The sequence below is a fragment of the Bison bison genome, unplaced genomic scaffold, assembly GCF_000754665.1.
Source record: "Bison bison bison isolate TAMUID 2011002044 unplaced genomic scaffold, Bison_UMD1.0 scf7180017864317, whole genome shotgun sequence".
Taxonomy (NCBI): Eukaryota; Metazoa; Chordata; class Mammalia; order Artiodactyla; family Bovidae; genus Bison; species Bison bison.
Window position 1 is genome coordinate 5,713,544 of NW_011494889.1, and position 19,403 is coordinate 5,732,946.

The 19,403-nt window shown below is 38.5% G+C and overlaps 1 protein-coding gene across 1 annotated transcript in view; it reads left to right on the top strand.

Annotated features, from left to right (window-relative positions):
• Positions 1 to 13,632, top strand: part of TFB2M (transcription factor B2, mitochondrial) — an 18,224-nt gene extending 4,592 nt beyond the window's left edge. Inside the window, exons 3-8 of the mRNA XM_010852894.1 lie at positions 3,319 to 3,472; positions 3,807 to 3,955; positions 5,987 to 6,076; positions 8,580 to 8,642; positions 11,282 to 11,433; positions 12,907 to 13,632. Coding sequence (XP_010851196.1) covers positions 3,319 to 3,472; positions 3,807 to 3,955; positions 5,987 to 6,076; positions 8,580 to 8,642; positions 11,282 to 11,433; positions 12,907 to 13,084 — 786 coding nt within the window. The 3' untranslated portion in view covers positions 13,085 to 13,632. The remainder of the gene's footprint in view (positions 1 to 3,318; positions 3,473 to 3,806; positions 3,956 to 5,986; positions 6,077 to 8,579; positions 8,643 to 11,281; positions 11,434 to 12,906) is intronic.
• Positions 13,633 to 19,403: the final 5,771 nt, after the last annotated feature.

Sequence of the window (19,403 nt, forward strand, 5' to 3'; positions counted from 1 at the left end):
GAATTCCAGATCACCTGACCTGCCTCTTGGGAAATCTGTATGCAGGTCAGGAAGCAACAGTTAGAACTGGACATGGAACAACAGACTGGTTCCAAATTGGGAATGAAGTACATCAAGGCTGTATATTGTCACTCTGCTTATTTAACTTCTAGGCAGTGTCCATCATGAGAAACATTGGGCTGGAAGAAGCACAAGCTGAAGTTAAGTTTGCCGGGAGAAATATCAGTAACCTCAGATATGCAGATGACACCACCCTTATGGCAGAAAGTGAAGAATTAAAGAGTCCCTTGATGAAAGTGAAAAAGGAGAGTGAAAAAGTTGGCTTAAAACTTAACATTCAGAAAACTAAGATCATTACATCTGGTCCCATCATTTCATGGCAAATAGATGGGAAAACAGTGACAGACTATCTTTTTGAGCTCCAAAATCACTGCAGATGATGACTGCAGCCAAGAAATTAAAAGATGCTCTGTTGATGGACAGGGAGGCCTGGTGTGCTGCAGTCCATGGGGTCGCAAAGAGTTGGACACGACTGAGTGACTGAATTGAACTGAACTGAAAGTGAAGAGCCATTCAAAGTTTCGAGTGAATTCATATATATGTGCCAGAATAAAAGAGAAGTAATTAAATAGAACCTTTGCAACCCTAAATCAGAGCCTTAAGTGGTGCTCTTAGCAAGCAGTGCTTCTAGCCACCTAAAGGCTCTCAGTTGTACTAAAAACTAAACAGATTTTCAAGGTTAATGCTTGACTCAGCATGTTTACCTAAATTTAAAATCCTTCTCTCCCCTAGTCCACTCCCCTGATAAAATTCTCAGATTCCACATTAATAGTGTTTCAAAAAGGAACAATTTGTTTTCCTCTTTGGATGTGCTAGAGATACACATGTTGTAAATTGTGTTCTATAATGATAAATCATCACAACTTGTGTAAATCAACTACTCTTTAATTTTGTTTTTATTTAAATAGATGGAGTTATATCTCATTTGAATTGTGAAGACTATTGTTGAAGAAATAGCTATGTGTATTCAGTAGAAGAGACATCATCTTTTGTGGTGGTTATTCAGTCGCTCAGGTGTGTCCAACTCTTTGCAACCTCATGAACTGCAGCATGCCAGGCCTCCCTGTTCATCACCAACTCCTGTATTTACTCAAACTGTTTTCCATTGAGTCAGTGATGTCATCCAACCATCTCATCCTCTTGTCTCCCCCTTCTCTTGCCCTCAGTCTTTCCCAGCATCAGGGTCTTTTCCACTGAGTCAGCTCTTCACAACAGGTGGCCAAAGTATTGCAGCTTCAGCTTCAACATCAGTCCTTCCAGTGAATATTCAGGGTTGATTTTGTTTAGGATTGACTGGTTTGATCTCCTTGCTGTCCAGGGGACTCAAGAGTCTTCTTCAGTACCACAATTCGAAAGCATCTATTCTTCGGTGCTCAGCCTTCTTTACGGGCCAATTCTCATATCCATATATGACTACAGCAAAAACGATAGCTTTAACTAGACAGATTTTGTCAGCAAAGTGATGTCTCTGCTTTTTAATATGTTATCTGGGTTGGTCATAGCTTTTCTTCCAAGGAGCAGTTGTCTTTTATTTTTATGGATGCAATCATGGTCCATGGTGGTTTTGGAGCCCAAGAAAATAAAGTCTGCCACTGTTTCCATTGTTTCCCCATCTCTTTGCCATGAAGTGATGGGACTGGATGCCCTCTGCTCTCTCACTTTCATCAAGAGGCTCTTCAGTTCCTCTTTATTATCTGCCATAAGGGTGGTGTCATCTGCATATCTGAGGTTATTAATATTTCTCCCAGCAGTCTTGATTCCAGCTTGCACTTCATCCATACCAGCGTTTTGCATGATACACTCTGCATCGAAGTTAAATAAGCAGGGTGACAATATACAGCCTTGAAGTACTCCTTTCCCAATTTGGAAACAGTCTGTTGTTCCATGTCCGCTTCTAATTGTTGCTTCCTGACCTGCATACAGATTTCTCAAGAGGCAGGCCAGGTGGTCTGGTAGTCCCATCTCTTTAAGAATTTTCCACATTTTGTTGTGATCCACACAGTCAAAAGGGTTTAGTGTAGTCAGTGAAGCAGAGTAGATGTTTTTCTGGAATATCCTTGCTTTTTCTATGATTCAACGAATCCTGGCAATTTGATCTCTGGTTCCTCTGCCTTTTCTAAATCCAGCTGGAACATCTGGAAATTCTCAGTTCACGTACTGTTGAAGCCTCGATTGAAGGATTTTGAGCATTACCTTGCTAGAATGTGAGATGAGTGCAGTTGTGTGGTAGTTTGAACATTCTTTGGCTTTGCCCTTCTTTGGGATTGGAATGAAAACTGACCTTTTCCAGTCCTGTGGCCACTGCTGAGTTTTCCAAATTTGCTGGCATATTGAGTGCAGCACTTTTAACAGCATCATCTTGTAGGATTTGAAATAACTCAGCTGAAATTCCATCACCTCCACTTGGTTTGTTTATAGTTATGCTTCCAAAGGCACACTTCCTAAGGCTTTTGTGGTAAACTGTGTCTTAGTTCATTTATGTCTTCAACCTGTACTTCAGTATCCAGGTCTACAACTTCCTACCTGCATCTCCACTTAAGTCACGTTATAGGTGTCTCAAAATTATCATGACCAAAATGTATTGTTTCCACTCCCAGCTCTGTGCCTTTTTCTATCACTGGTTTTTTTTAAGGGTCCTCTTGAAAGTAATCATTAAATCCTAAATTTAGAAATAGAGTCATATTTATAGGTTGAATTCAAACAGTTAAGAAAGCTTAGTTTTTTCTTTTAACTCATAACTTTAAATTGAAGATTCACTGAAACCTTGTAAATACCTGTAGAATTTTTTGTGCATGAGAACCTCAGTGTGCACATCAAAATGTTGCTTTCTTCTGTTTGATTTTTAGTAACTTCGAATTAAGTTTGTAGAGTCAGTAGCTAATACTTCCTCTCACTAGTAAGTTCTCAAGCACTGCCAGGTGAAAAACGTATGGGCAGTAAAAAGATTGAGGTATATTTTTTGTCTTCTAGCAGGCAAGGAGCTTTCCTTCTGTTGCTGGCTCTGACTTTAGGAAAAGTAAAGGAAAAATTAAGAAGAAGCTAGAGAGTGACCTACAGAATGGGCCATGTGTGTTTGGTAAAGGACTTACTAAACTGTTCTGGGAAAAAATGGAATACTCTCTTGAATCTGTCTAGAAATATTCTCTTGGATCTATCTGTCTTTCCCTTTAATATTTTTATTGTTATTTTCTGTTATAAAACATCTTCCCATTTTTAAACACTAAAATTTCTAAACAAGTTCTCTCTTTCTCTCTCTAGTCCTTAGGAAACAGTGTGAATGGAAGACTAGAAGTGATCTATTGTGACTTCTTTAAACTGGACCCTAGAAATCATGGCATGGTGACCCCTCCCGTTATGACTTCAGATATGCTTTTTCAGTATTTGGGAGTGAAAGCACATCCTTGGAAAAAAGGTGATTTTTGTCTTTCAGTAGAGAAGTAGCTTAGAGTTTGTCAGTTTTTCTTTAGCAGTATACCAGGTTTGTTAAGATTTGTGTAAATATTTACATAGTATAGTTTATGGGCAGTTGCTCTTAAGTTGATTATGGCTTTTCCGTCACCTAGATTCTATCAGAGCAATTTTGTAGGGGCTAAGTTCTAGATCATGGAATGATGCTAAGGCTTAGTTTTCATTGAAGTAACTTTAAAACAATATAGTTTGTTAACCTAATTTGACTCAGTAAAGTATACTCATAGGAAAAAAATGTTAAGAATTTATTTAAATACTTTTGCTTGTATCCTTAACAGGTTTCCCTTTAAAAGTAGTTGGGATCTTACCAGCTAAAACTGAGAGAAACACACTTTGGAAAATTTTACATGACCTGTATTCCTGTTCTTCTGTTTATAAATATGGACGAGCAGAACTAAATTTGTTTATTTCTGAAAAGGAATGCCGGGTAGGTTGTTACAAGTACCTGATTAGGTTTTTGTTTTGAAAGAGTACTGTGATTTTTATCAGATTAGTCTTAATCTGCGTGATTTTAATTTGGGCTCATGACATTTAAGAGTACCGAGGTTATTTTTAAATTTCTGTAGAGCGCTCCTTAGGTTTTATTTTTAAAAGGTTTTTGTGTGATAAAACATATGTAACTAAAGTTTGCCATTGTAGCTATTTTGAAGTGTACAGTTGCACTGCAGTGAGTGCACTCACCTTGTGGCACAGCTCTTACCAGCATCTGTCTCTTCACAGAGCTTCTTCATCATTCCATTCTAAAGCTGTGCACCCACTAAGCAGCTAATTCCCCTTCCCCCATCTCCTGGACCCCTAGTAACCGTATTTTCTGCCTCTATGAATTTGACTAGTCTGTGTTCCTGATGTAAATGGAATCGTACAGTATTCCACTTTGTGTCTGGCTTATTTCACTTACTGTTCTGTCTTTTTAGGATTCATCCAAATTGTAGCACATGTCAGAATGTCATTCCTTGTTAAGGCTGAATAATAACTCTGTTGTATATTTACACCACCCCACCATCTTTCGTTTATCCATTTTTATCAATGGATATAAGTGACATGTAGCACTGTGTAAGTTTAAGGTATATAGTGTAATGTTTTGACTTATATACATAATGAAGTGATTGTCGTAAGTCTTCTAAGCATCATCTCATACAGATAGAAATTAAAAAAAAAAAAACTTTTCCTTGTGAAGAGAACTCTTGGGATGTATGAATTTGTTTCTTGAAGTATAATTGATCTAAACACTACGTTAGTTCCTGATATATATAACATGGTGATTTAAAATGTCTATGTATTAGAAAATGATCACCGTGGTAAGTCTAGTTAGCATCTGTCATCACACAGAGATGCAGTATCATTGACTATATTTCCCAGACTGTACCTTTCATCCCTCTGATAAATTTATTTTGTAACTGAGAGCATGTGCCTGCTAATTTCTTTTTCCTATTTCATTTATTCCCACACCCCCTCACCTCTGGCAACCTTCTGTTCTATCTGTAATTCTGTTTCTGTTTTATGTTTGTTATTTGTTTTTTAGATTTCACATATGAATAAAATTATACAGTATTTGTCTTTCTCTGTCTGACTTATTTGATATAGCTTAATACTCTGTAGATCCATCCTTTGTTGTCAAAAATGGCAAGAGATCATTCTTTTTTAGTGCTGAGTTATATTTTGTGTGTCTGTGTAATGTATATATATGTGTCTATATATATATATATACACACACATATTTTTAAAGAACATATCCATCTTTATCCGTCTTCTTTACCCATTGAACTATCAGTGGGCACTTAGATTATATTTCTTTCTTGGCTGTTGCGAATGATGCTGTAGTGAACATATAGTTGTAGACTTTTTATTCTCTGAAAGCTGAGGGCCTCCTAAAGTCCTTGAAAGTTATGTTTCTTTGCTGCTCAGAATGCTTCATGTTATTCATGTTTTAATCCAAGATAACTGGAAATGCTTATTTGTTTAAGAGCTACAGATTGGGATGGGGGTTGTGGGGGACCAGGGTCCAGAGATGAAAAGATGATTTGCTCACCCAGATCCAAATAGTAAGTAAGTGGTGACTGTCCCTGGAAAGAGAAGAACTTCCCAGATGGCTCAGTGGTAAAGAATCCACCTGCCAATGCAAGAGCCACAGGAGACGCGAATTCAATCCCTGGGTCAGGAACATCCCCTGGAGTAGGAAATGTCAGCCCACTCCAGTGTTCTTACCAGGGTAATTCCATGCACAGTGGAGCATGGTGGACTACATTCAGTCTATATGTAGCCCATCAGGCTCACATGTTAAATGTACACGATGATATATTTCAGTATGAAAGTTTAAGGAGACTTTTACTTGAAATGGTTAAGATTTTGCATTTAATTCTCATTTTCTTTCATTTCTAGACGCTATTAAGATATTATTACCGTTTCTAGATGCTATTAAGATCTGACAGTTGATTTTGGTGTATTTTCCTTTTACTAGAAACTAACGGCAAATCCCCAAACTCCAGCCTTGTATCAGTCATTAAGTGTGCTCGGTCAAACAGCTTGTGGGATCAAGGTCCTGTGTACGGTGAGTAAAATCCTAAATTTCAACAAACAGCTTCATTGTTTTTCAAAGAGGCTGCATTTCTGTAAATGAAGAAAAATTAAATTTCTTTTTTCCCAAGTATTTAAGATAATAGAGCACTGTGGCGATGTTTTGTGTCACAAATATGTATTTCATTGTAAAAGTTTTTATTCTTTTACAGTGGAGAGTTTACCTTTTTTAAAAATTTGATAGCTAATAGTCAATTACAAAATTTTTTTCCCTTCTATCTAAACATTTTTCTTGTTTTTAATGGCTATTTAATATCTCATTATAGAGCATTCTCCTTTTTAGTTTATTTCCTTAGGCAAGATCAGAGCTATCTAATAGAAACATAATACAAGCCACATGTGTAATTTTACATTTTTAAACAGTAACGTTATGAAAAGTGAAAAAAGGTTATTGTATAATTTACATTCTTCTTTGCGTCGTAAAAATCCAGTGTATATTTTACACTTAAAAACAATTCAGACTGGACGCACTTTACGTGTTCAGGAGCTACATATGACTTGTGGCTACCCTTTCGTGTGTATGTGTGCGTCTGGCATTTTTAATAGAGGCCTAAAGTATAAGAAAAAAGTGATACATACCATTTCTTTCATAGCATAGTTTGCCCATTCTGATTTTTATTGTGGTAGATTATCCATCAAGTTATTGTTAGGGATATGTCTGTGAATGTTCTACGAACCCTTGTTCTTCCAAAGATATATTTGTTTAATTTTAAAGTCGCGTACGGTGTTTCTCCATGGAGTCTCTTCATTGCTTCTGTCCAGGAACACCTTAAGATCTTCAATACGAGCTTGGTCATTAGAATGTGATCTCATTTGATTTTAGCTTTTGTTCCAATTCTGGTTTTTCCCTCCAACGCATCCCAGGTTCTTAACTTGGATCACTCTGTACCTTATCTTATTTCTACCGTGCTCTCATCCCTTTTCTGCATTCCCAGAAATCTTTTTCGCCTTTGACCTTCATGGCACTGACCCTGCTTTCTGCCCATACCAGTCTTGGTGCTATAGTTCTTGGTTTCCCTAGAATCCTCTCTTAACCCCACTGATCTCTTCTCATTCTGTTGGCTTTTCATCTCAGCTATTCTCTCCTCCTGACTTTTGTTTAGTTGCTTCAAAGAGGCCCTCAGAGGACTTCAGCTTTCAGGATAGTTTTATTGTTTTTTGCAGTATTTATTTTCAAAAGCCCTATATTGACTTTTGCCATTTATTAACCTCCAGAAAGGACAAGTTATTCCAGACCCAGCATTTTAAACAGTTTTCCATTATATTAATGTGTCTCCTACCAGAGGGTCCATTGTTAAACCCAGTTCCCAAGGTCTTGTAGGTTTTCCTCTCCTGTGAGTTTGGTAAATAGAAATGAGGTCTCCTCTGTGCCCACTGCAGAGCCCTAAACTACTGTAGATAGACCAGGTGTGGGAGTGTGCTGTGCACTGCCTGCTGCTACTGCTATTGCTCTGCCTTCCTCCTCTCGGTAACATTCATGAAACTGCTGGGAACTGATGGGCAACAATTGCATTTTTCATTCTATGTCAGCAGCAGCTGCAATTAGTAATAAATTATCATTTTTGACAGTAGACTTTCAAACCTTACACCCAATATTATGTCTTAGTCTTTTAACTCTGTGTCAAATGCTGTTCTTTTGGAATTAAATGTGTGTATATGAAAGTGAAAATTGCTCAGTTGTGTCCAGCTCTTTGCAACCCCATGAAGCCCATCAGGCTCCTCTGTCCATGGAATTCTCCAGGCAAGAATGCTGAAGTGGGTTGCCATTTCCTTCTCCAGGGGGTTTTCCTGACCCAGGGATTGAACCTAGGTCTCCTGCATTGCAGGCTGATTCTCTACCATCTGAGCCACCAGGGAAGCCAAATATGTGTTTAACGTATGTACACATATAAAATAAATTCTTGTGTGTATATGTGTATATACACACACACATACACACACACACACACACAAACACACACAATTTCTCAGTTGGGTCATCTTTTAAAATTGCTTCACATACAAAATTGTTTATACCAAAGTTAGATACAAAGAAGTAATGATTCTTTTAAAAATTGACATAGTTTGTCTCCTTACATGTCCCAGCATATTCATATCAGTGACTTTTCCACTAAAGTAGAACAGAAACATCCTCAGTATTGATCTATTAGCCCCTAAACTGATTGTGCCTATAATAGAGAAATGCTTGCTAACTTAAGAATGTATTTACATAATTATATTAAGGGCAGCCGTGTTTATCTAAGCAAGTAATAGAGTTACCAGTATTGGGATAGACCTTTGACCCTCCTTTTATCTAAAAAAAAGAGAAGAAAAATGTGTATGATTTAACTGTCGCATGTTTTTCTTAAATTCAGTTAGACTTGGCTTTAATTTATTCTGCTGTATAGGCAAGACATTTTTTAAGGCGGTAATGACGTATGGCACTTTGTCCAAAAAGAAATGAAAGAAATGTGTGTTTTAATTTACCTTCCCTCAAGGAGCCTTCCTCATTATTCGACGCGTATGCTATAAAGGGAGAGCTGGAAAAGCAAAGGCCTAGGGTAAGAACGCATGAATACCTCTTCCTTTCTTCCTCTGAATGTAACGTACTTTGTTTTCTTTTGCATTACCTGGTATTCTGTATTTACTGAAATTTTAAATTTTAGAATATCTAGAACTTTAAAAAATATATCTTATTGCTTTTAATAAATATTCAAATTATTTTGGTAAAGAGTTGTATTTTTCAGCTATTTGTATAGTGAAAGTGAAGTCGCTCAGTCGAGTCTGACTCTTTGCGACCCCTTGGACTTGTAGCCCACCAGGCTCCTCCGTCCATGGGATTTTCCAGGCAAGAATACTGGAGTGGGGTGCCATTTCCTTCTCCAGGAGATCTTCCCGACCCAGGGATTGAACCCTGGTCTCCTGCATTGTAGACAGACGCTTTTATTTGCCAGCATAATAATAGGCTTAAACCCAGATTCTGTCTTCTCTTTTTAATTTTTGAAATGAAGATACATCTCAAATTTGGAAAATATGGTTATTTTAATAGTCATCTAATTTGATAAACTAAAAACAAGATTTTTTTTCCCGTTATAAGGTGCCAAAGTGATGATGTTATAAAGTGATCCTCCATTTAGATTATATAGAGCTACTTATAATAATTTTTGGACTCAATTCAGAAGTTCCACTTTGGGATTAAATGCTAACGATGCCCTAATCTCAGTGTATTAGCTCAGTACGACGTTCCCAATCGCTTCCTACTTTGTTTTTTTCTCACTCTTGCCACTAAAGGAAAACAGGAAAATGTTCCATTTTTAAATAATCATGACTTCAGAGTAAGCAGCGATCGTTGTAGTTTTAGTGGTGTTCCCCTGTCTGTGAACATAATTTATGGAGTCTCACAAAACAGGGTGCATTTTGGCTTGGCACCGCTAAGTGTTTATCCATATGGCCTGAAAACGAGTAACGCCCTGCATTTAATGCACTTTCTCATTGGCTCGTTGACAGTGTCAAAAGGTACAATGTTGTTTTGGCTAACATAATTGTTCAAACTTTTAGAGATGAAGATGAAATAACCAAATGTTACATTTCATGAGAAATTTTTATTCAGGTATTTCACATGTGTCTTTGATGTTGGTGTGTTCATAATTGTTAAGAAGCACTTTTAGATATTTAACAGATTTTCTAAAGTGCATGATCTTCATTATCCACATGGTTTGAGGTTTCCACTTTTTTGAAGCCATGTTTTTGTGTTGTTCCTGGAAATTTTTTCTTAAGCTATTAAATACAAATAGCCATTCGTTGACATTGGGGAGGTTATTTTTTCTTCCTTATTTATCAAATGAACCAAAATCTGTAACTCCAGATCTATCTACAAGGTGCTTTTTAAAGTCACTTTCAAAAAACTTGGTAACAATGCTTTCAATTGTAACGTTATTCCCCTCCCTAGTTAATAATTGCTAAATATTTAAAAATTTTATTGCCTTGCTTTTTTATTCTTCAGCCTCAAGAATTCAAAAGCAGAAACCAAAGCTGATTGAGATTTTCTTTTTTGGCCATCTTGCCTTCCACAAATAGTATTTTTGTTTACATATGTGTATATATACATTTTTTTTTTAATAAAGAAAGGGATTGTTGTATAGTAGCTGAGTCATGTCTTACTCTTTCGCGACTCCATGGACTGTGGCCTGCCAGGCTCCTCTGTCCATGGGATTTCCCAGGCGAGAATACTGGAGTGGGTTGCCATTTCCTTCTCTGGGTGATTTTCCAGACCAAGGGATCAAACCCATGTCTCCTGCTTGACAGGTGGATTCTTTACCACTGAGCCACCTGGGCAGCCTAAATAAGAGATTACTAGCTAATATGTGAGATTTCCTAAGAACTCAAGCATAAGGCTCCTTGTGCTCTGAGGAATTAATTTTAGGGGGGAGAAACAGCTTAACGTTACATCAAGTCATGTACAGTTTTTATTTTAATCTGTATAACACTATATACTAGACCAGGTTGCAAACCTTTTGTGTAAAAGAGAGTACATGTTTTATGATTGCAGGCCACATACAGTCTATCACATGTCCTCTGTGGATTTGTTGGTATTGTTTGTTTTCTAAGAGTCCTTTATGTATGTAAAAACCATTTGTAGTTCCGTAGTATACAAAACAGGCAGGCCATGCTTGCTAACCCTATATTTTTTAAAATGCAAATAAAAATTATAAGGCAATAATTTTTTTATGTTTAGTGTTTGCTGTTATGCCTCAAATACAGAAGAGACTCAGTATATATAAGTGTCACATTTAGGATTTCATTTTCCCCTGCTTACAAGTTAATAAGCTGTCACTCTTTCGTAGTGCTGGCCAGAGACACATAGCCCTGTGTCCCTTGGAAAAATGTGAATTGCTTGGTTGAGTGGTGTGCGTGCAGTGGGTTTGCCTTGCAGCTGAGGAACACAGAGCTGGGGGTGTCCATCCCTTTTATAGCAAACATTTTGTCCCGTAGAGGGGCATTATCTCATCCCCCAGGAGAATAGCCCAGGTTAAGAGCAACTGGGGCCTTGCTTTATTGGCACATCCAAAAAGAAGCTCTAGAGACACTCAGGGTCTATGATGATTCTGTCTTCCAAAAGGTAAATTGAATGCATCAGTGAACAGTGTCTTTCACGGGCAATATTTTATGACTAATACATTTTATTTTCCTTTCTCTGCAGGAATCATTAGAACAAAACCTGTGTTTTGTTCAGTTGACTCCTCATAGAAATTTATTTACAGGAACCTTAACACCTTTTAACTATGATGTATTTTTTCACATGTTAAGACAATGTTTTATGAAACGCAATGCCAAGCTAATAGACCATTTACCGTAAGTAAGAATTATACAAGCAAATACAAAAGTAGCAACTTAATGTGAGAATTGTGCTTTCATGTTAAGAGCTTTGTTTTTATATCTTTTATGGCTTCGTTAACAGTGAGGGACCATGTTTTCACTCATCTATTAATATTGCTTCAAAATACTTCCTTTTTGCTGGTACATATTTTGAGGAAAATATATTTTCCACACAATTTTCCAGTTAAGGAAATTAATTTTCCAGTTAATTTTCTTAATTTTCCAATTAAGCTCTCCTGAGCTTAATTTTTTCCCCCTTCTTTGAAAAAACAACTAGGGATGCCTAAAATTTGTTTTATCTTTGTCAAGATTAATCTACATGAAGACCTGGCTCCTTGCCACTGGCATTAGTGGTGGCATACCCACCGTCTGCATCTGGTCATTGCCTGTCCTCGGTGGTTCTGTTTCCTAACCAAAGTAGGCACAAATCATTATACCACCCAGGTCCTCCTACTGTGGGTCATACCCTGTATTTCTACCTAAAGCTTTTGAGACGCTATGAACTACAAGGATTTTTATACCCGTCACCAGGATTCCATTCACAGTCAGAAAAGTATTGGAATATTTTCCTCCAAAACATTTTACTACAGTTGTTTACTTGTTATTGTCAGAGGCTCACTGGTGGTTTCTCACTAGACCAATACAGAATAAGGCAGTGCTTATTTATTTATTGGAGAAGGCAGTGGCACCCCACTCCAGTACTCTTGCCTAGAAAATCCCATGGATGGAGGAGCCTGGTAGGCCGCAGTCCATGGGGTCACTAAGGGTCAGACACGACTGAGCGACTTCACTTTCACTTTTCACTTTCATGCATTGGAGAAGGAAATGGCAACCCACTCCAGTGTTCTTGCCTGGAGAATCCCAGGGACAGAGGAGCCTAGTGGGCTGCCGTCTTTGGGGTCGCACAGAGTCGGACATGACTGAAACGACTTAGCAGCAGTAGCAGCAGTATTTATTTATAATTTATGTAATTATAAATTATAAGTTTATTATCTGCTTCTAATTTATTCACAGTAATAGTTAAACAAAAATGTGAAAAATTATTTCCTCTTTGAAAACAGACAGTAGTTTCTGCTGTTTGAATACTTACTGAACTTCTACCTAAACGTAAATGGAGTTAATTTTTTTGCAAAGAGAGTTAAAAGATGAAGCAGGTGGGCAGAAGAATTTTTTTGAAGGACAAATGTTAAACTAGTGTTTTGCTTAAGAATCAATTAGAACATGTTAAAGCCTAAATCTGCTCTTTTCATTGCAGCAAGCCATGAAACTTTAGGAATATAGACATAGTTAAAGCTATTTATGATATGCAGGCTCTTAAATTGAATAAGATTAATTTACATATATTGTTAGACGTTTAAAATTGGGGTTAGAAACCACCTCTATCAGCATTCACTGCCAGTTTTGTTATGAAAGATATTTAAGCAGATTTACTTTGTGTTTATTTTGCAGGTCATTGAGTCCAATTGATGCAGTGCATATATTGAAGCAAATTAAAAAAAAAAAGGATGTAAGAGTAGTAGATATGTACCCTAAAGACTTTCTGCGCCTTTTTGAAACCATAGAATGTTCGAAAGATGATACCTGTAAGTGGCTATATGATGAATTCATGGAGGATACACTCTCATAGTGAAGTGGACTGCTAAGACATTAACTGGAGCTGTCTACTATTTTGGAAATTATGACACAGATGAAAAAGAACTGAGTTTGAAAAGCTCACATCCTTTCAGAAGATAACTGTTCTTGTTTTGCACAACTAGGCAGATCATTTCTTCTGGACTGATAATGGTGTATTGGATAAAACAGTGGTTGCTATTTTATTCGAATGAAATGAAAACGTCTGTTAATTGAGGATTTAATCAAATTGGATTTGTTTTGTTTTAAATTCCTGTCTGTTGTAAGCACACTGGTAGTTATAGGGTATTACTAGGTGAAATTTAGTTTTAGAAATTCTTTTGGCCTTATATCGTACGCTGTATTTAAATTTTCCATTTTCGCTGTCGATTTTTATATCCTCCTGGGGGAGCAGAAGAGTACAGAAATGTGGAAAGTAAACTGATTTAATAGGTTTGTTTTACTTTTCAGTTTATTGAAATGTATTATCAAGTACTGTACAGTTATTTAAATTTTAATATGGTTTAAACTTTTTTAGAAATAAAAATATTTTAAGTAATAGGATTTTGTGACTTTTTGTTTCTATCTGTTCAAACATAAAACTGACCCTGACTTCTTCACTTTAAATTCTGTCTTGTGTAGTCAGTGTACTTCAGTGAGTTAATCAGTCTGTTATTCAGAAGTTTCGTGCATTTTTGTTCTGTCAAGAACATCTGAAGTTAAGACTTTTACAAAGAGTCAGACACGACTGAGCGACTGAACTGAACTGAAATGGAATTAAAAATATCTGTTTTCTTAGCTCTTTGAAGAAGCTTCTAGATTTTACCTGAGGCATATCTAATCTCCTCTGTTAGATTTCTTTGGTGTTATATTTAATACTTCATAATACCTAAGACATATTATTAGTAACTCACTGTAAGGCACATTAGTAATAATATTTAGCAAAACCATTTCTTCCTGACTTTCCTGCTATTGTCCTTGGTTTACATTTCAGTCCAGCTAGAAACTCTGAGTCCTTTTTTCTCTTGTAATTCCTATCCTGCTGTTACATAATCTGTCTGATCTTCATAATGTCTTTCAGTCTTCCTTCTCAGTCCTATGCCTTAAGTCTAAATTTCTCCTGAAACTTACCTACTTCTCTCTCATTTTCATTACATCTTGTTTATTACTGCTATATTAATCTTTTTAAAACATTTGTTTCACCTTAGATTCTTCTAAGGCCTTGGTTTCCTAATGAGTAATAGTGGCGTTTATCAGGGTTATTATCAGGAGTGCTGGGGCTTCCCAGGTGGCAGGAGTGGTAAAGAACTGCCTGCCAATGCAGGAGGTGTAAGAGATGCGGGTTCAGGCCCTGGGTTGGGAACATGCCTGGAGAAGGGCATGGAACCCACTTCAGTATTCTTGCCTGGAGAATCCTGTGGACAGAGGCGCCTGGCAGGCTACAATCCATGGAGTCACAGAGTCAGACATGACTGAAGTGACTTAGCAGCAGCAGGAGTGGTAGTGGTAAATGTTGATATAATACAGAGTTTAAGAAAAGAAATTAATAATTATGTATTCACTAAAAAATAAAGTAAGTAATGAAGCTTAATATGTGGGGATAGTTGCTCATGGTAACAGGTGCCCCAAGAATTTTGAATTGAAGTTAGCCTTGTTGCACAGTAAAAACACAGGGGAGTCAATAGTAACCAAAGCCTCTGGAGAGGTCAGTTAACTAAAAATTTACAAGCAATGTAATTATCAGTTAGGCCAGTTTCAAATAAGTGGTGGAGCCACAACCCTGATGGTGGGAGTGTGTGCTTTGTTGTAAACTTGGCTGTATAGGGGCAGAAAAAGAAGTCGAGGTGTAGGATGGGTCCCTGTAGTTCTTGGTTGATTTTTTTTAACATGAGACATTTAAATAGGTTGTTCAGTTGCTAAGTCGTGTTTGACTATTTGTGACCCCGTGAGCTGCAACACACCAGGCTTTCCTGTCCTTCACTGTCTCCTGGAGTTTGCTCAAACTATATTCATTGAGTCAGTGATGCTATCTAACCATCTTGTCCTCTGCTGCCCTCTTCTTTTGCCTTCAGTCTTTCCCAGCATCAGGATATTTCCCAATGGGTCACCTCTTCACATTAGGTGGCCAAAGTATTGGAACTTCAGCATCAGTCATTTCAATGAATATTCAGGGTTGGTTTCCTTTAGGATTGACTGGTTTGATCTTGCAGTCCAAGGGACTCTTCAAGAGTCTTCTCCAGCACCACAATTCGAAAGCATCAGTTCTTCGGTGCTCAGCCTTTTTTATGGTCCAATTCTCACATCCATATGTGACTACTGGAAAAACCATAGCTTTGACTATAGGGTCATTGTTGGCAAAGTGATGTCTCTGCTTTTTAAAATGCTGTCTAGCTTTGTCATAACTTTCCTTCTAAGAAACAAGTGTCTTTTGATTCCATGGCTGCAGTTACCCCCCCAAGAAGATAAAATCTGTTACTCTTTCCATTGTTTCCCCATTTATTTGCTATGAATTGATGGGACTGGATGCCATGATCTTAGTTTTTTGAATGTTGAGTTTTAACCCAACTTTTTCAGTCTCCTCTTTCACTCTCATCAAGAGGCTCTTTAGTTCCTCTTTGCTTTCTGCCGTAAGGGTGATGTCTGAATATCTGAAGTTGTTGATATTTCTCTTGGCAATCTTAATTCCAGCTTGTGATTCCTCCAGTCCATGACATACTCTGCATATAGGGCTTTCCAGGTGGCTCAGCAATAAAGAATCTGCCTGCAGTGCAGGAGTTTCAGGAGACAAGTTCAATCCTTGGGTCTGGAAGAACCGAGGAGGGCATGGCAACCCACTCCAGTTTTCTTGCCTGGAGAATCCCATGGACAGATGAGCTTGGCAGGCTACAGTCCATAGAGTCAAAAAAGTCAGACATGACTGAAGCGACTTGGCACACACCCATGCCCTCTGTATAGAAGTTAAACAGTGTGACAATATACAGCCTTGATGTATTCCTTTCCCAATTTGAACTGGTTCATTGTTCCATATCCAGGTCTAACTGTTGCTTCTTGACCTGCATACAGGTTTCTTAGGAGGCAGATAAGGTGGACTGATATTCCCATTTCTTTCAGAATTGTCCACAGTTCGTTGTGATCCACACAGTCAAAGGCTTTGGTGTAGTCAATGAAGCAGAAGTAGATATTTTTCTGGAACTCCCTTGCTTTTTCTATGATCCAGTGAATGTTGGCAATTTGATGTCTGATTCCTCTGCCTTTTCTAAATCCAGCTTGTACCTCTGGAAGTCCTTGGTTCACACACTGCTGAAGGCTAGCTTGAATGGATTTGAGCATTACCTGCTAGCATGTGAAATGAGTGCAATTGTATGGTAGTTAGAACATTCTTTGGCATTACCCTTCTTTGGGGTTGGAATTTTCTAGCCCTTTGGCCACTGCTGAGTTTTCTGAATTTGCTGACATACTGAGTGCAGCACTGTAACAGCATCATCTTTTAAAAAGTATTCAGTCCTGTCAGATTCTTTGCGATCCCATGTCCTGTAGCCCGCTCGCCAGGCTCCTTTGTCCACAGGATTCTCCAGGCAAGAATACTGGAGTGGGTTCGAAGACCTCCTCCAGGGGGTCTTCCTCACCTAAGGATCAAACCCACATCTCCTGCATTGGCAGGCAGATTCTATATCGCTAGTGCCACCTGGGAAGCCTTTAAACATGTTACTAGGTTACAAGAATGAAGTCAGCTGAGAAAGACATGTTAAATAAAGCTCAGAAGGATTAGCTGATGTTTTTAAGAAACGGTATGATGTCAAAAGACCAGAAAAGCACATTTTGTGGAAACAAGGTAAAAAGAGCTGGGTATGGGTGCTGATACAGATGTATGCAGGGAGCAAAAGATGAATTAATGCCTTTTAACTGGGAGAACCTGGGGACAGGAAGGATCAGCCTGAAATAATGGCCATGAAGCTAACAGGACCTGCCAATGAAAAAAGAAGGACTCCCAGATCTGAGGCTGGGTTATGCCAGTGATGGTTCCTTGTTCATTACTTAGAACCCTGAGCTTTCAGTCTTTACACTGAATTTCTCTCTCCGTCTCTTTCTCTCTTACACATTCTCTGAGCCAGAATGTCTGCTCCTGACCGGAGACCTTAGCCGCATAGCTCCTTAATCTCTACGTGGTGTCTCTTTCCTGATGGGCAGAAAGGATTTATAAGTTTACTTGCACAAACTGCCTAGGATGGTGTCTAACAAATAATAGGCACTCAATTAATGTTAGCTATTAGTATTACAAAAAACAAATCACCATTCTTGTTACCCTTTCCCTGTATTTTGTTTCCCTCGTAGCTAAGTTGGTAACAAATCTGCCTGCAATGCAGGAGACCTGGGTTCAATTCCTGGGTTAGGAAGATCCCCTGGAGAAGGAAATGGTTACCGACTCCAATATTTTTGCCTGGAGAATCCCATGGACAGAGGAGCCTGGCGGGCTACAGCCCATGGGGTCTCAAGAGTCAGACACAACTTGCAAATAAACCAGAACTGGTGTATGCTCTTGAGAAGTACCAGGCGGTGTCACTTCTGGCGGAATGGAAGAGGATTTGAGAATGACAAAGATTTGTTGAGTGCTGTGGGCAATTGGGGAGTTAAGGAAAGACTAATAAAGAGGGTCTAACTAAGAATAGAAACAAAATTTACAGTTGTATCATTTTATCCTATACTACTGTGTCATGGTAGGACTAGAGCAACGGAGGAAAAGGACAATTAGATTAATAGAAAGTGAAATTTGTGTTTGAGGACATTAGCTATTAGATCTGTGTGTGTGAATGATTTCTGTTAGTGAGAAATTAGTCTGATATTCACTGTCTTTCAGATGGGATGGATGCAGCCTAAAGACAGTGACGGGGGGACCACATCTCTGTGGGGAGCAATTTGACTGGTGTCCCCAGCTTCTTACTCCTTCAGTCTACCACTATATGCCAGAGGCCACACTTAACAGGCTGCTCCCAGACTAAGCATGGTGGAAGTACTGAGGAAGTCCCCATCTGATGACACACAGAACTCCAAAGGCAGTTTGGGGGTTTTCCTGGTGGTCCAGTAACAAGAGACTCTGCGCTCCCGATCTGGGGACTTGGGATCGATTCCTGGTCAGGGAACTAGATACCGCGTGCCCCAACTAGGAGCTTGCATGCTGCAGCTAAAGGTCATTCATACAACAGCTCACACCTGGCGCAGCCAAATAAAAATATTTAGAAGACAAAAACATTTTCAGAGGGCAGTTTTGACTTAAGAGCTCCCTATTGAACTGACTAAAACTTGCTTTGAATTTTGCTGTGTTTGGGGACTTCCTATCCAATCTTCCTGCCTTTCCTCTCTCTTCCCATAGATCACCCTGCAGTCACAGTCTGAAGCCCTTCCTGCCTTCTGCTCCCTTCTCTTAAAAGGGTTTTACATGGCTAATCTTTTCTTAGCATCTGCCTCTCTATAGACCCAAACTTGCTGAAGAGTCAAGAAATGTGAAAGTAATAGGAAGAAGAATGGTTGGAATAATTGAAGCATGTGTTAGAAATTCAAGTCATTTAAATTCTGATAAGAAGGTGCCAGAGATGGAGTGATGCCTAATGATGCAAAGGTCCCAGTACTACGTACTTTGGGGTTAAGCACTTTGAAAGGTATTTTGCCAAAAGGCTTTTTATTTTTGCTGGCGGCCGAGGATAATGAAGGGTCATTCGATTCATTTGAATACCCCAAACCTGGTGAGTTTAGTACAATGTTCAAATGGAATATTGGGAACATGGCCTGGTGTCTCTGAAGAAAAGGTTTCACTAGAAAAGGAAAACAGCTGTCCATACAATTAGCTCTAGGTAAGGTCATGGTAGAGGAACCAGAGGTCAAATTGCCAACATCTGCTGGATCATGGAAAAAGTAAGAGAGTTCCAGAAAAAATCCATTTCTGCTTTATTGACTATGCCAAAGCCTTTGACTGTGTGTGGATCACAATAAACTGTGGAAAATTCTGAAAGAAATGGGAATACTAGACCACCTGACCTGCCCCTTGAGAAACCTATATGCAGGTCAGGAAGCAACAGTTAGAACTGGACATGGAACAACAGACTGGTACCAAATAGGAAAAGGAGTATGTGAAGGCTGTATATTGTCACCCTGCTTATTTAACTTCTGTGCAGAGTACATCATGAGAAACGCTGGGCTGGAAGAAGCACAAGCTGGAATCAAGATTGCCGGGAGAAATATCAATAACCTCAGATATGCAGATGACACCACCCTTATGGCAGAAAGTGAAGAGGAACTAAAAAGCCTCTCGATGAAAGTGAAAGAGGAGAGTGAAAAAGTTG